The sequence below is a fragment of the Phyllostomus discolor genome, chromosome 3, assembly GCF_004126475.2.
Source record: "Phyllostomus discolor isolate MPI-MPIP mPhyDis1 chromosome 3, mPhyDis1.pri.v3, whole genome shotgun sequence".
NCBI classification, from domain to species: Eukaryota; Metazoa; Chordata; class Mammalia; order Chiroptera; family Phyllostomidae; genus Phyllostomus; species Phyllostomus discolor.
The window spans coordinates 105428909-105443887 of NC_040905.2; the positions used below are offsets into that span (position 1 = coordinate 105428909).

Sequence of the window (14979 nt, forward strand, 5' to 3'; positions counted from 1 at the left end):
ATAGGCCTGGATGGCAGCTGTGAGGCCACAGCACCAGAGGCCAAACAAGGGCTGCCCCCAGCCCACTCTTTGGCTTTTGAAAAGCTCTAAGAAATATGAGGCCAAAGAAATTCAGTAAATGTGCAACTGACCCAAATATACCATCCAGTGCATCTGCCCTCCTGGGATGCACATCTTGCTTACTTTGGTGATAGAAATTAAGCATAAGAATGATGCTTATTATCTGAGGTCTGGGTTCCCTCATGTTCCTGTGTCAAAGTGCCACAGACTAAACCATCCAACATCTAGGGACTCAGGAAATTTCCTCTTCTTCTTGGTGTTCACTCAGAGAGAAGGTACTAGGTGGGAAATGCTCCAAGACTGTGCTCATTCTTCATTCAACAACTAGTAAATGAAGGCACAGCACCATGTGCCAACACACAGTGGGAGCAGGATAGACCAGGTTGCCATGGAAGTGACATTCTCCGTGGTGGAGAAAGAGCACGGTCAGGTACACAGATATGTTGGCCAGGTAAGAGACCAAGGGAGACAGAGAAAATAAGCCAGGTTAATGTGATGGAGGGGAGGGGGTAACCTTTTGGGGGTAAGTGATCAGAAAAGACCTCTTTGAGGAAACTGAGACCTGAGTACTAAATAGGAGGCAGGTCTGGAGAACAACATCTGATGCAAAGGTCCTGAGGCAGGAGAGGGGGTGTGAGAACCATGCTTAGAGCAGTGGTTCTCAAAGAATGGCCTGGAGAACTCTGGGGGGTCTCTCGGAGTCAGAGCTACTTTCATAAAAATAACAAGACTGCCCTGGCTGGTGTGACTCAGGGGACTGAGGGCTGGCCTGCAAACTAAAGGGTCACCAGTTTGATTCCCAGTCAGGGCACATGCCTGGGTTTTGGGCCAGGTCCCCAGTAGTGGGTGTGTGAGAGACAACCACACACTGATGTTTCTCTCCCTCTCTTTCTCCCTCCCTTCCCCTCTCTAAAAAATAAATAAATAAAATCTTTAAAAAAAATAACAAGACAGCATTTTTCTTTTATTTTCATTCTCCCAGGAGTATACAGAAGAGTTTTCCAGAGGTCACATAATGTATGCTATCACAACAGATAGGAAGCAGAAGCAGGCACAAGAATTCAGCTGTCTTCTATTAAGCCAGATATTAAAGACATTTGCAAAAATATAAAACATTAATTTTTTTTGTTTTGAAAAAGGTTGCTGCTCATAAAAATCATGTTATGTTTACATGTGATGGGTTTATTTTTTAAAAATAAATAAGTAAATACTTAAAGCATTTCTCAGTTTTAATTTCCAATCCTGCAATGTCAATAAATATAATCCATATAAACCAAAGTTCTTTGGGTCCCTCAATACTTTTTAAAAGAGTATAAGTGGGTGCTGAGGCCAAAATGTTGGCAAATGCTGACTTAGAGCAGCAGTCGGGGCCGGTACGCCCATGCGGTTGGGGAGCTGTGTCTGAGGGCCAATCTCATAGATCACACAGGATCAGTGAAAGAACTGGACTGTGTTCTAAGAGCAACTGGAAGCTATCGGAGGGTTGCAGGCAGGAGTGTGGTGTGATCTGATTTCTCTTCTAGAAAGATCCCACCAGTTGAGTGGGAGGGAGGGGATGAGACTAACAGCCAGACAACATTGAGGATGTTGTTGCCATGACCTAGGGAGAGACACTGGGGCCAGGAAGGGGAGAAAAAGTGTAATATATTCTATAAGCAGAGTAGGCCAGTGAGTGTGGGAGAGGGAAGAGCAGAATTTGGATGATTCTGAGATGCTTGGGTGGCTGTGGGGCTGACTACTGAGGTAGCAGATGCTGAGGCCAGTGGGGGCCAGGGAGAGCTCCCCTCCCTCTCTCTGAATGATACTGACTCTCAATGGTTTCAGCTTGCTCTTTAGGTCACATCTCCAGCCCAGACCAAGGCAGGAGGCATGCGAGGCCTCTCTAGCCAAGGGCCCAGAACAGTTGACCTGGGAAGCACATCTGTGAGAATGTCCCCATCCCAGCCCACACCTGAGTGGCACTTCCAGGGGACAGACACAGCTGAAGGGTGTATGGCTGCCTTCAAGCAACCATCTTGGACTGTCCTAGTTCCAACTGGGCAACCTCACATACCCTGACCCTGGGACCAGCAACAGGACACTGGGCATCCTAGCCGGGCCAGCCCCCATGTCAAGCATGCCACTGTAGGCATGGCCACACCCCAGCACTGGATGGCTGCAAAGCAACCCTGCAGCCCAGGGTGGGCTGCAGAAGCAAGCAGTAAGTCACTGTAAAGCCTACTGCAAACAGGGAGATGCTTATGCAAATACTGAAGAATGTGACATTTGGCTCTATTTATTTACACTTGCCTTGTTTCAAAAAGGATGGAGCAGAAATAAGGCTTGAGCTTTTCTCCTTAACCCATTAGATTCCCAGCTGAAAGAAGCCCCAATGACCCTAAAGAAATTATTTCTAAACTAATATTACATGTCAATTATATATCAATAAAAATCACAAAGTGGTGCTTATAAATTTAAAATAAAATTACAACTGTGCATAAAAAAAGAGGAAGGGTGGAAGGAAAGAAGGAAGGAAGGGCTGATTTTTTTACCAGGCGGATGCGTATTTAGTTAACCTAGACTCATGGTCACCATTTATATTAACTTAGCGACCGTCTCTACAGAACACGAAACGGACCGGAGAATGTTCACATTGCACATTTCATAGGTGAAAGCAGGCAGTGCTACAATCAGTCTCGGAGCCTCAGACTGGTTTTAAGAATGAGACCAGTCCCTGGCTTGGGTGGAAACTTGAACTGGTGTACTTTTCCACAGTGCATGGTGGGATTGCACATATCAAGATAAACCTCCCCACCTTTGACGGCACATTCACTGCTGGGAATTTACCCCCCAGACATGTGAGATTTGCGCAGATCCCTCAAGGATGTGCACAGTGACGCTGGAAGAGCTAAACACTGGAAACGGCCCAAACGGCCATCAATGCCAAATGTTATAAAAGATTTATTGGGTCCCTCCATATCATAAAATACCAACAGTTAATGAGCATGGAGTCAATTTATATGTGCTAACATGCAACACTGCCCTATCAAGTAAAAATGGACGAGTGCAGAATCATGTATGTTGATAGCCTCAGTGTAAAAACAGATAAGCAAAGATATGTATGTGACATATAAAGAAACATTTCTGAAAGGATATGCAAGAAATAGTTAAAAGTGGTTACTTTAGGGCCAGTTAGACTTATTTTTCATTTTTATCATATCCTGTTTGGATTTTCAAATACCACAAGATTATAGTATATATATTTCTAAAATGAATTAAGCAAATCAAAGAATGAAAACGGAATAAATCAATGGGTGGGGGAGCGGAACAAGGCCTTGATTTTGGACAGGTTCTTATGGCTTCATTTTGTTCTTAAATCTCTAACTGCTTCTGAAAACATTTTGCAACATTTACAACTGCAGTTCAAAACCCTAACTGCGAGGAGATTAAGTTGTGGGGGGCGCAAGGGCCTGCTTCAGAAGTTCTGCAATGAAGAGCAAGGCTCTTTCGAGGGCTGGGGGTGCATATGGATTTACTTAAATATGAAGTGTCAGCACAGGAAGGGGAGAGCCCATCCTTCTGGAGCAGTTCTTTCTGCTCTCATTAAGCCGACCTTGGACTTTCTATTCATGTTTCCTCGTTGGGAGAGGGGAGGACGGGGTTACAGATGAGCTTTGTTGAAAGTGGTTAGAGAGGCTCCCAGATAGGAGACACTGGCAGCCGCTCCGTGGGCAGTGGGCCCTTCTTCTGAAGTCTCAGTTCTTTAGGGGGTTACGGCAGGAACCACACACACTATCTCTTTCTAGTCATCCTACACGAAAAAGGAAATTACTCTTCCACAACCTCATTACTAATCATCTAAGTGTTTCCAAGAAATTTCCAAGAAACTTTTTTCTTAATTCTGAGAAGTCCTTCCACAGTCCCAAGAAATCTCTGGAAAACCAAAGTCAGGCAGCAGAACACCGAAGAGAAAGCCAAGATTTTTGTCTGTGGCTTGTGTTTAATTTTGTGCTACACTTTGATAAATTCTAAGAAATTTATCTGGTGCTTCCAAATGGCTAGGTTTCTGAGAAGGGAGAAGAAGTTTACACAGACTCCACAGAGGGGAAGCCCTGGGCCCCCCAGCGGGGGGACAGGTGGTGGCACAGGGCGGGGCCGGCTCACCTGGCACCTTGTCCACAGACGCGAACACAGAGCGCTGCACTGTGGGGTCGCTGCTGCCTCGGCGGCACTGGTCGTAGAATCGGAAAGGCAGGTGCTGGGAGGAAGTGGAGGAGCCGAGTCCAAATCCGAGGACTTCAGTGGTTGGCTGGATCGGAAGGTCTAGGAGGGCTGTGTTCAAACAAACCTGTGGTCATGCTCAGTGCCTGGGACAAAAATGTAGGCCCTGAGACTTTGGGCAGGGTGGTTTTCGCCGGAGTGGCTGTGGCCCTGCCAGGCAGATCCCTCGGGTGAGGCCTAAGCAGGCAACTGGCAGCCTGAGGCTGGGGAAACCAGAGCGACACTACTGGTCCTGCCTGAGTCTCAACACACAGCTGGTGCCTGGAGAAGGGTCAGAAAGGGATGCGGGGCCAGGTTTCACGTAGGCTTCCTGGTTTCTGCACACACAAGGCCAAGGCGTAGCCTGAGGTCCAGTTTCAGACTCCAGGGGTCTGAAATGGGGCCAATTCTGCCCTGAAAGTTCACATACATGTGTTCCTGGGGGAAAGCATGCAAGAGAGAAGATACACCCATGTGTATGTGTGTATTTATGAGTGTGTGTTTATCTGTCACGGTTGCTCTCTCCCATAAACAAATCTCATGATATAGCAATTTCAAGGGGCTTTAAAAAAATCAATAGAAGAAAATACCCAAGGCGTTAGTTCTCACAGTCACTTTATGGCATAATTCTCAATTTTCAAGTGAAATATTTAGCCTTCATGCCAGCTGTGAGAAATTGCTTTACATAAAAAAAAAACCCTCCGAAAATAAATCTTGAAAGAAAGGGCTGAATGATTTACGTCACTTTGCACATTACAAAGTGCTTCTGTAATGATTTTGTAGGCCAAGTTTTGGCTAAGTGAGAACGACGACGAGCACTACACGGAATGCAGGCCTGCACACATGGACGGGGCATATGCAGGGAGTAACAGAATCCACAACATCCAGAAACCCTGCCCTCTAGGTATTTTTAAGTAGAGAAAGCTCTTCTTCCCCTCCCCCCCTCAGTGGGCTGGAAAGCCCCCAGAGACCATACCAGAATGCACATTAGCACTGGAACTGAAAGGCACTGGTGTCTTGAGAAAGACTATAATTTTAGTACTTGACAAGATGCCATTTCCCCAAGAAAAATGCTGTGCTTCCGTCCTGATGAATGGAATGCCCTTATCTCAGTGCCTTTACTTCTAAGAAAGCTGGGGCCTTCCAGACACTGGGCAGCATAAGGCATCCTCCCAAATTCTCCAGAATCCCTGTGAAATGGGAAATGACTTCTGATTTCGGGGCTGGGTCCTGGCCCCTCAGCAAGCAGGGTGGCCTCTCATAACAGCTGGGAAGGAATGGGCTTTACAGCATGAAGTTCTGCATTTGGGTTCTTCCAACTGGCTGCCTGTGTGATGCTGGGCAAGTCACCGAACTTCGGTTTATTCTTCTAAAAAATGGGCAGAACAGGCCCCACTCATCTCAAGGGTTACTTTAAGAATCAAAGGTGGTAGAGGAACATCAAAGCATTTATAAACATTGAAGCTGGAGAACAGCTACGTGCAGGAGAGAGAACGGCTGTCCACACTGATGCCTGTCCGTGCGCAGTCTCTTCCCTTCCCTGGCTGGGGGAGCTCACCTTCTCTTCCATGCAACCCTAGAAACTCTCTGCAAATCAAGTACTTAGGAAGTGGGAAATTCTGTGCAGATTCTCCATTCCCTCACCAAAACACAATTAATTCCTGGACCATATGTGTCCTCCTTGAGAGCAGTTAGGGCGGTTCTCAAGGTCAACGTGACCACCACACTGACAGCCCTGTGGCTGCTTCTGTCCCCGAGGGCTCAGAGGACACTGCACTGGGACCAAACACTCACCAGCTATCCTCTGCATCTTCATGCGTCTTGCCTGAATGCGGCCCTTAGCCAGGCGCTGCTTGGCAATGATGCAGCGGATGTGGTCTGAGAAGACGAAGGTAGCCTGGAGGATGGGGAAAGGCTTGGAGTGGGGGCTGGATGCAGGCTTGTGGATGGTGATATTCAGGGCACGGCTGTCATCCTCCACGCCAGTCACCTGCATGTCCTGCAAGGGAAGAGATGAAAGAAATGGTTCATTAGGTTCAGGAGAAGGATGACTGCTCAGAAGCTGTGGGATCCATGTCTCATCTACAAGAGACCCCCACCCCCACCCAATTTTGACTTTGCTTTTGCTCTGAGGGAGACTATCAGCTTCCCAAGCCTAAGACAGTCAAGGATGGACACAACCCAGACGAGGCCTAGCAGGAGCAGACAGCACAGGAGGCACTGAGCACTCCAAAGGAGTGATGCTGGTTGTGGTAGAGGCATCGTCCACAAGAGGACTTGAGTGAGCCGGCGAACAAAGGGGTACACCAGCCTTTTCAAGGGGCCATGGGAAACCCACCAGTCCAGCTCCAAAATTCTCACTTCCAAGAAGCCAGTGATAACCAAAATTTCTATGCCGTCTGGCATGAGCTTATGCTGACCCATCTACAAACCAATTTCTTCCTTGTTTCTCTGAAGGAGGGGGCATCATTAGCACCCATTTATATGTCTCTGAAAATTTCCTAGTTATTAAAGGAAAAAGCTAACTCTGAAAAAGAGAAGAGAGGTTCACTTAGTAGGCATCTGAAGAAAACTACATTTGAAAACCAGAGAAGGAACTCATATATAGCAAGTATAATACAGATAAATTCAATCTAAAACATCAAAATGGATTTCATGTACAGAATTTGCTTTCCACAAAGGTTGGAGGTGATTTAAGATAAAAGCCTGAGACAGGAGGTAGACGTGAATGTCAGACATGAATAGGAGGCAGGAAAAATGTTGAAAAAGGCTCATTGAGGTGGCTGCTGTTCACAGGCATTCAACCCAGCCCAGGCTCTTTGGAACAACACCCGCACGGCGATGCTGCACAGGGACCAGGTGAGAAACTACACATTTAAAACGAGGATGATGGCGTAGAGGAAAGGCCTGACAAATAGTGGCTATCGGAAGACAACCAAAAGAAAAAGGTTTATATGGCTTTCATTGTCTGGTAAAGGACACATATTAATCCTTCGAGGGAGAAAAACACTTTCCTAACACTAAATTCTATAGGAAATTGATCATAAGCCTAGATAAATAAGAAGCACTAAGTCACCTAATGGACAACCACTTCCATGGAAGTCCTTTTATAAATAAAAGATTCTTCATATAGTTGTTTCTGACATCACCCTTGGTAAAAGATGTTTCTTAAATGGAAAGATCTTGAAAAAGAGGAGATTAGGGAAAAGGTTGCCACAGCACCTTCAAACACGTGGGTGGTTCTCTTGGAGAGTGGCACGCTGCCAGCAGGCCACGTTGTGGAGAGGCGGATGTGGGTCCGCCTGAGCAAGCCTTGCCAACAACCAGGCCTGCCCAGCGGGGAGAAGACCGCCTCAGAGCAGGGCAAGCCTCAGGCCCGTGAGAGTTTACTGGACATTCAGGGACTGGGGGCTGACGGAGGTGTGAGCTAGAAAGCTGTTTTCAGCTCTTCTGGTGTGCTTCATTCAATCAAGCAACTGGCATTAGTCACCTACCATACAGACAAACACTGAGAAAATCCAAGCCTCAACTTGGCTTTTGGCAATTTTGAGCCCAGCTCTGCTGGAGAGAGGGGCAAGGACAAAGGAACTGTTACACACTGCCAGCGGCAACAATCATGTTAGACAGGAATCTGGCGGTGTCTATGAGCACTGAAAACAGGCATATCCCAACTTCCTGGCACCTGCCCAAGTGCACGAGGAAGTAAGGACGATTCAGTCCACAGCAGCACTGTTTGTAAAGGCAAAAAGCTAGAAGCAACCACAGGGTACTGGCATACCCTTCCCTGGTATAGTCAGGCAGCAATAAACAACAACAAAAAACCCAGCAAGTCCGCATACACTAATGTGGTTAGCTCTTCAAGATATATGTTGAGTGAAAAAAGCAAAGTTTAGATTACATCCAATGTGACACTATAAAAAATACACACACCCTCTCTCATGTACATGTACACAATTTTAAAAAACAGTGAGGTAGTTATATTTATGTATGTATTTGGCAAAGAGCAGATCTGGAAGGAGTATTGATAATGGGAGAAGTGGAGTGTAAGAACTGTGTTTGAGTCAAAGAGAACTTGACCTGTACCTGTAAGCTAGTTTCATTTTTTTCAATAATAATCCGTCTGTGTGGTCTTAGTGTCATTAGAAATTAACTGTAAAGATGATACTCATGTGTGTCTGTACAGTCGATGGAGAACAGCCTCTGGAGTTCTTGGCCGTCATACCTGCAGAAGGCCCGCAAACTTGACCACTCCCCAGCCAAGCCTGGACACGTCGGGTTCCACCAAACTCATCTGATAAATATCGACAGCCAGGAATCGCTGGACCATGCCGCCATCCTTGGTGACCACTGTGCACGCGATCAGGTCGCTGTTGTCTGGAAGGAAGGAGACGGCACCATGAGGCACAGTCTGGCTTCACCAGCCTGCTGGAGACACACATGCCTGAACCCGAGTCCCTCCTCTGAGTCACACTGGGCAACTGTATTTACCTCTCTGGGCTTCAGATTTCTCATTTGAAAAATGGGGATGATGCCTATCCCTCTCAAAGTTCTATCTGTGAGGCCTGACATAAAGTACATAAAGCATTAGCTCAATGTTTACTGCACATTAGGTGTTTAAACTGTAGCTAAAAAGCAAACAAATCGAGAATCTCAGTAACATTTCAATGCTTCCTTGCAGACTGCTGGAAGTTTACACTGTGATGGTGTTTGCCTAAATTAAGTGAAGATGACAAAGGAAGAGTCCTCTGCTAGGTTACAGAACCACCAAGCCCTCAAGTTGGTGTCAGGCAATGTGCAGCTGAGCTCTGCACTAGATGGTGTGTGATCCTGGGCAAGGGACTTGCCCCTCTGGGCCACGATTTTCCATCTGTAAGTGGGAAAAATGTCCTCTTTTGCAGATGTTTGGTGCAGTAAATGAGGACAGGTAAGAAATTTAGCATGGGGTCCTCGGCGTATGCTGGACCCCTTCTCTTACTTGAAAGTTATCTCCCATGTCTAATTCAGTGCCTATTCTGATGACAATGGAACAGCCAGGATCATTAAATCCTACGGCCCGCTTTGAGTTACCTCCAATGGAATCCTCTACTACATGTCATAAAAGAAATAGCCAAACCAGGAAACAACCAAAATGCCCCCAAATAAGGGAACATTTTGAGTATGATTTTTCCCCATCACATGGAAAATTATATACCCATTTAAAACTTATGTTTAACCAAACTGTGAACAGTGGTTACCTATGGGGAGGGAAGTGAGAACAGGGGGTAGGAGTGTGTGTGGTTGGAGAGAGAACTTTAATTTTTGCTCTATATACAACAGTTTTGCTTGAAATTATCTTAAAATGAGAATGTATTCAAGATGTACACTTGTAATACATATTAAAAACCCAAGTTAAAAATCCTATTTACCAATAATTGTAGTGACATTGGAAAAGACATTAAAATTTTAAATGAAAAAGAGAATGAAAGCATTCTTACTATAATTTTGGTGGGTTAAAAGATATCTCTACAAAGAAATACAAGTGCAGAGAGATATACTGAAACTTAAAAGAAGTCTCTGATTATAAGAATGGTAGGTGTTTTTTTTTTTCCACAAACCACTTGCAGGTATAATTTTATATCATAAAATCCACCCATTTTTAAAAAAATCCTCATCCAAGGATATGTTTATTGGTTTGGGGGTGGAGAGGGGAGGGAGGGCGAGGGGGGGAGAGAGAGAGATCGGTGTGAGAGAGAACATCAATGGTTGCTTCTTGTAGCGCCCAGGCTGGGGATCCAACTGCAACTTTTGGGATGACAAAAGGTGGACACTGTCATATGGGATGACACTCCAACCGACTGAACCACTCAGCCAGGCTAAAATCCACCCATTTTAAGTGGAATTTTAGTAATTTACAGTTGTGCATAATCACATCCCAGTTGTAGAAGATTTCGTTCACCCTGATTAAGTCCTATTGTGGCGCTGTAACCTAATATTCAGCTTAAACTTACTGGTGGTGGGGTAGTAGAGGAAGCACAGGTGTATACATCCTGACCCCACACACGTGTGCTAACAAACCCGGGCTCAGGTACTCGCCAAGGTCCCCCCCCCCCCCCATTTTTACTTTTCATTCAGTTCTAAGGAATGATAGATAAATTTCTCCTCTCTTTCTCAGGCACCCCCTCCCCATGCACACTTCAGTATAACCCTCTGAGAGCATAATCTATCTAGGATTCTGTCTTCTTGGCGATGAATGCTTTCCAATCCACCTTCTTGGCTTTTCCAGACCTGTGTTTCCGTCTATGCTTCACAGTGAATGAACCACCTAGGACAGCCAGCCAGGTGCCCTGTGGGAAACACCAGTGCCAGACAAGCTTAACTGTCTGGACTGTACTTTCTTACCATCTAGGGCAAGAATCTCCCTCACTTCCCCAATAGTCCAGGCAAGTACTAAAAGATTTCTAAAAATTATTTTATCCAGAATTTCTAGTTCCATACTGGAAGACATCTAGATAGTCTTCTATATTATCAGAAGTGTAAGTCATCATTTTCATTCTTATCAACATTTTCTTTGTGGTAGGTACGGCTTATTTTCTTTACTCAATACTTAAGACATTGTTCCTCAATGGGAATCTTTCATTTTTTAAAAATAGAAAACAAAACTAAATGAATATAGGGTGCTTTTCCTTTCCTTTTTCCTTTTTCTCTCTTCCCCTCCCCCTCCAAACAGTGCGACTCTGCCCTCTTTCTTTCTACACTCACAAAGGGTGTGCCCGGGGAAAGCAGGCACAGACACAGGCTTGCTGTGCTGTTGTGCTGTCGGTGGGTGTGTCGATGACAGTGGGGTTTCTCAGCAGGCAACCCCCTCACAAAGCCCAGCAGCCTCAGGGGCTTCAGGGGAAAAAAGGCCTACCACCTCTGCCACAAAGAAAAAAAAAGGAAGAACTAAACCCCAAAGCGGAACAACTTTCGGCAATGCAATTGAGACATCAAAGCCCTGTGAGAGATTTCATGAGAAAACTAAAAGCATCTGTCACCATGAGAGGACAGCTCTGAGAGGGAGGGGGCCTGCCTTTTCAGAACTGCGGGGCAGTTAGGAGAAACACAGGGACTTCCAAGGACAAAAGAGAAGGGCAGCCATCCTACAGAAAGATCAAGAGGATGCTGGTTGTGGGACTCATCTGTGGGCCTCTTGAGTGTCATTTTAGGGAAATCCTTGACCACTTCGGCCCATGGCTGCTCTGTCCTAGGGGACAGGGGCTGTCGGATAACCTTTGAATGGCCATGATGTCTTGGGTGAAGGAGGACACAGGACAGAGAGCTGCTGAATGGAACCCAATTCTACCCACAGTCTGTCCTTCATGCAGGCACCTGTGAATGCCGCTCTGAGCTGGGGGGCCATGCCGGCGGCTGAGGTACCGGGGCAGGGTGGTGGGGATGTGGGCACCTGGAAGGACCTGGAGGCAGGTGACTATGGCAGGGTACGTCAGGGTACATGATGGCCTCGTGAGCCTCCCTGTCTGCCTCTCAGGAGTGGCCTGTAGCCAGGGAGGACGGTGTAGGTGACAGGTCATCCACACACTGGCACAGCCCAAATCTCACTGCCCATCTAAACCTTCCAGGTCCTTCTCTCATCAACCTCACTTCGAAAGTGATGAGGCTCAGGACTCTATTTTTTAAAAAATTACAGAAAATTGTCAGAAGACAACATAAGAGGAGACCATCAATATGACCTCAGGGGAAGGAAAGGATTTCTTTAAAAAGAAATAAGAATCAGTATATACAAATGAATAAATATAAGATTGATAAACTAACTCCATTATTTTTTTAGAATTTTTTTATTTATTTTTAGAGAGAGGGGAAGGGAGGGAGAAAGGGAGAGAAACATCGATGTGATAGAGAAACATCTATTAGTTGCCTCTTGCATGCCCCCAACCAGGGACCTGGCCTGCAACCCAGGCTTGCGTCCTGACTGGGAATCAAACTGGTGACCTTTTGGTTTGTAGGACAGAGTTCAATTCAGCAGCCAGGGTTCCATTAAAATTTAACTCATGTATAACAAGTGACTTTATAATTTTGTGTATAATAAACAGACTAGGGGAAATATTTGCAAAGTATCTCTAAGAGGCAAAAGATGAATAAAGCAGGTAATGTGAAGGGCTCCCACAGGTCATTCATAGACAAGAGAATGGGGACAACCACTAAACACACATGAAGGTGCTCTCCCTCGGAGAAATCAGGAAACAGATTCAAACAAGATACCATCTGCCATCCATCAGACTGGCAAAAACAAAGGTGTCTGATGATATCAGGTATTGGTGAGGACAAAGAAAAACTGACATTCTCAAGTGCTGCTAGTAGGAGAACCAATTAACATAGCCAAATTAGCTATGAAGGGCAAATTAGCATTATTTATTAAAACTGAAAGTTTCACAACATATGACCCTGCAATTGGTAAGTTCCCAAAAGAAACACACTCATGGGCCAAGAGACACGAACGAGAACATTGATGGCAGAATTTGGGCCTGTAATGCCCAGTAACAGGAAAGCAGGAAAACAAATGTGTACATTCATTCAGTGCAAAGCCATATGGCATGGAACGAGTTAGATCTCTAGCTATTTCAAGAACATACTGTTGAGTGGAAAAAGCAATTTGCAGCATGACACATGCAGTGTAGCACAATTCATGTAAAATCAACCACACAAAATGAAACTGTGTATTTTATATAGGTTCAAAGTATGTGGATGTGAAAGAAAAATTTAAGAAAATGTCTGGCAGGCACCTCAGCTGGTGTGGCTCAGTGGATTGAGTGCCAGCCTGCAAAGCAAGGGGTTGCTGGTTCAGTTCCCAGTCAGGGTGCATGCCTGGGGTGCAGGCCAGGTACCCAGTGGGGGACACATGAGAGGCAACCACACATTGATGTTCCTCTCCCTCCCTTTTTCCTTCCCTTCCCCTCTAAAAACAAATAAATAGAATCTTAAAAAAAAAAGTCTGGCAGGTGCACAGTGAAACCTGTTGGGGTGGGGGAGGTGGGATTCAGGGTGCAGGGTCAAGGTCATTTTGGTTATTATACAATGTTCTGATTTTTTAAAGGGAAAAGAGGCATATTAATTGTGTATTTAAGATCAAATAAAGAGAATAGTGACCTCTTTCCATACTCAGACACAAAGGGCTTCAGGTCCTCCTGGGGCCCGGCCTGGGAGAAAGCAGCAGCAGGTCACACTGTCTGCCACCTGGCTCTGCCTGATTCCCAAGGTGGTGACGATCATCTTGAAAGGGTGATGGCAAGCAGAGGGCTCTCCCACAGCACCTCTTGGTACACAGGTGTGCACATTTTCAATCTAGCCAGGTGTGAGCTGAGGAACTGTGGCACCCGGTTCAACAAACACGTAGGTGTCAGGTGCAGGACTAGGGAACCACACCTCACAGAACAAGGCCTGGCACTGCCGCAAGGCACTCGGCAGCTGGCAGTGGTGCTGGGAGCAGGGACCCCGAACAGCGCATAGACCAAGTTTCCATCTGGGCACCCTCCAGGCAGAGCAGGTGAGATGACAGGCGTCTCCACTGCACCCAGGACCACAAAGGTGCAGCGTGCCTCCCAGCTTGGTCCAGGGAGAGGTGATGTGTCCCTCCCACTCCCAGGCACTTTGTTTCATTTATTTAAAAGGGGATATTTGACATTTTATTTTATTTGAAAATGTTAAACTTATCAATCTCTTTGAATAGATAACATTTTCATATGTTCCCCTTTAAAAAGCTATAATTTTTTTTTTCAGTGGATACTAAGTGTCCCTGTGCTTCCCAGAGGCAACCACTGCACAGATTTGTTTTCCATCCATCATACATTTCAGAGTGCGTGTGTAGCTCCATTCTCTCCACCTTGTCTTTCATAAATGCTGGAACGTCACACCCTCTGCAATGTACTTTTGCCACTTAACCAGGAGTCTTGGTGACCCATCAGCCCAGAGACCCTCCTCACTCTTTGTCAGAGCCACACAGTTTCCCTCTACAGGGACAGGTGATTTAACAGCTCCCCAGCTGTCCAGACATTCTTATTCATCTATGCATGTGAGAGTAATATAGCAGCACAGAATTTGTGCTTAATTTTTCTCTTGAAAGTGCTCACAAAGTTTTACTAAAATAAATTTCAAAAGAAAGCTTCATATCATTGACATGAACAGAAAACTGGAAGTCCTTGTAATAAAGTGACCATGAAAATAGAATTAGAAGACAATTTGATTAACTTAACAGCCTAAAGATTGCTCTTTGGATAAAAAGGGAGACCCAAGAGTTAGTAAAGTTCTAGGCCAAACTAGTGCCAACCTGAGACTTTCTCCTTGATGTAATAAAAAGGACCAGAGGGACACTGAAATGGGTTTTCTTATGGGCTATACTTTGCAAAGATAGCCCCAGCAACATCTCCTACCCTATAAACTCTTCTTACAGTGTGACTCTGACTGTCTTTCTATTGGGTGGTGGGGTCTATGTCTTTTCTCCTTGAATGTAAGTGGGACTCTATGAGTGCCTAGAGCAACAGAGTACAGTGTGAGTAATCCCACGTGATTTCTGAGGCAAGCTCAAGCAGCTGTGGTGCACCCCAAGAAAAGCCAACACCCCAGGCCAACAGCCAGACCCAGCTTGCCAGCCCCCCCACTGACTGGCCCTCTAGTCCCCAGCTGAGCCATTCCAGCAGGTGCTGTGTG

At 45.7% G+C, this 14979-nt stretch overlaps 1 protein-coding gene across 11 annotated transcripts in view; it reads right to left on the reverse strand.

Annotated features, from left to right (window-relative positions):
* CLEC16A (C-type lectin domain containing 16A) overlaps positions 1 to 14979 on the reverse strand; it is a 220710-nt gene that overhangs the window by 46905 nt on the left and 158826 nt on the right. For all 11 annotated transcript variants that reach the window (XM_028507807.2, XM_028507839.2, XM_028507847.2 and 8 more), the window contains 3 exons: positions 8522 to 8673; positions 6094 to 6298; positions 4204 to 4371 (listed from right to left, as the gene is read on the reverse strand). In XM_028507807.2, coding sequence (XP_028363608.1) covers positions 4204 to 4371; positions 6094 to 6298; positions 8522 to 8673 — 525 coding nt within the window. The remainder of the gene's footprint in view (positions 1 to 4203; positions 4372 to 6093; positions 6299 to 8521; positions 8674 to 14979) is intronic.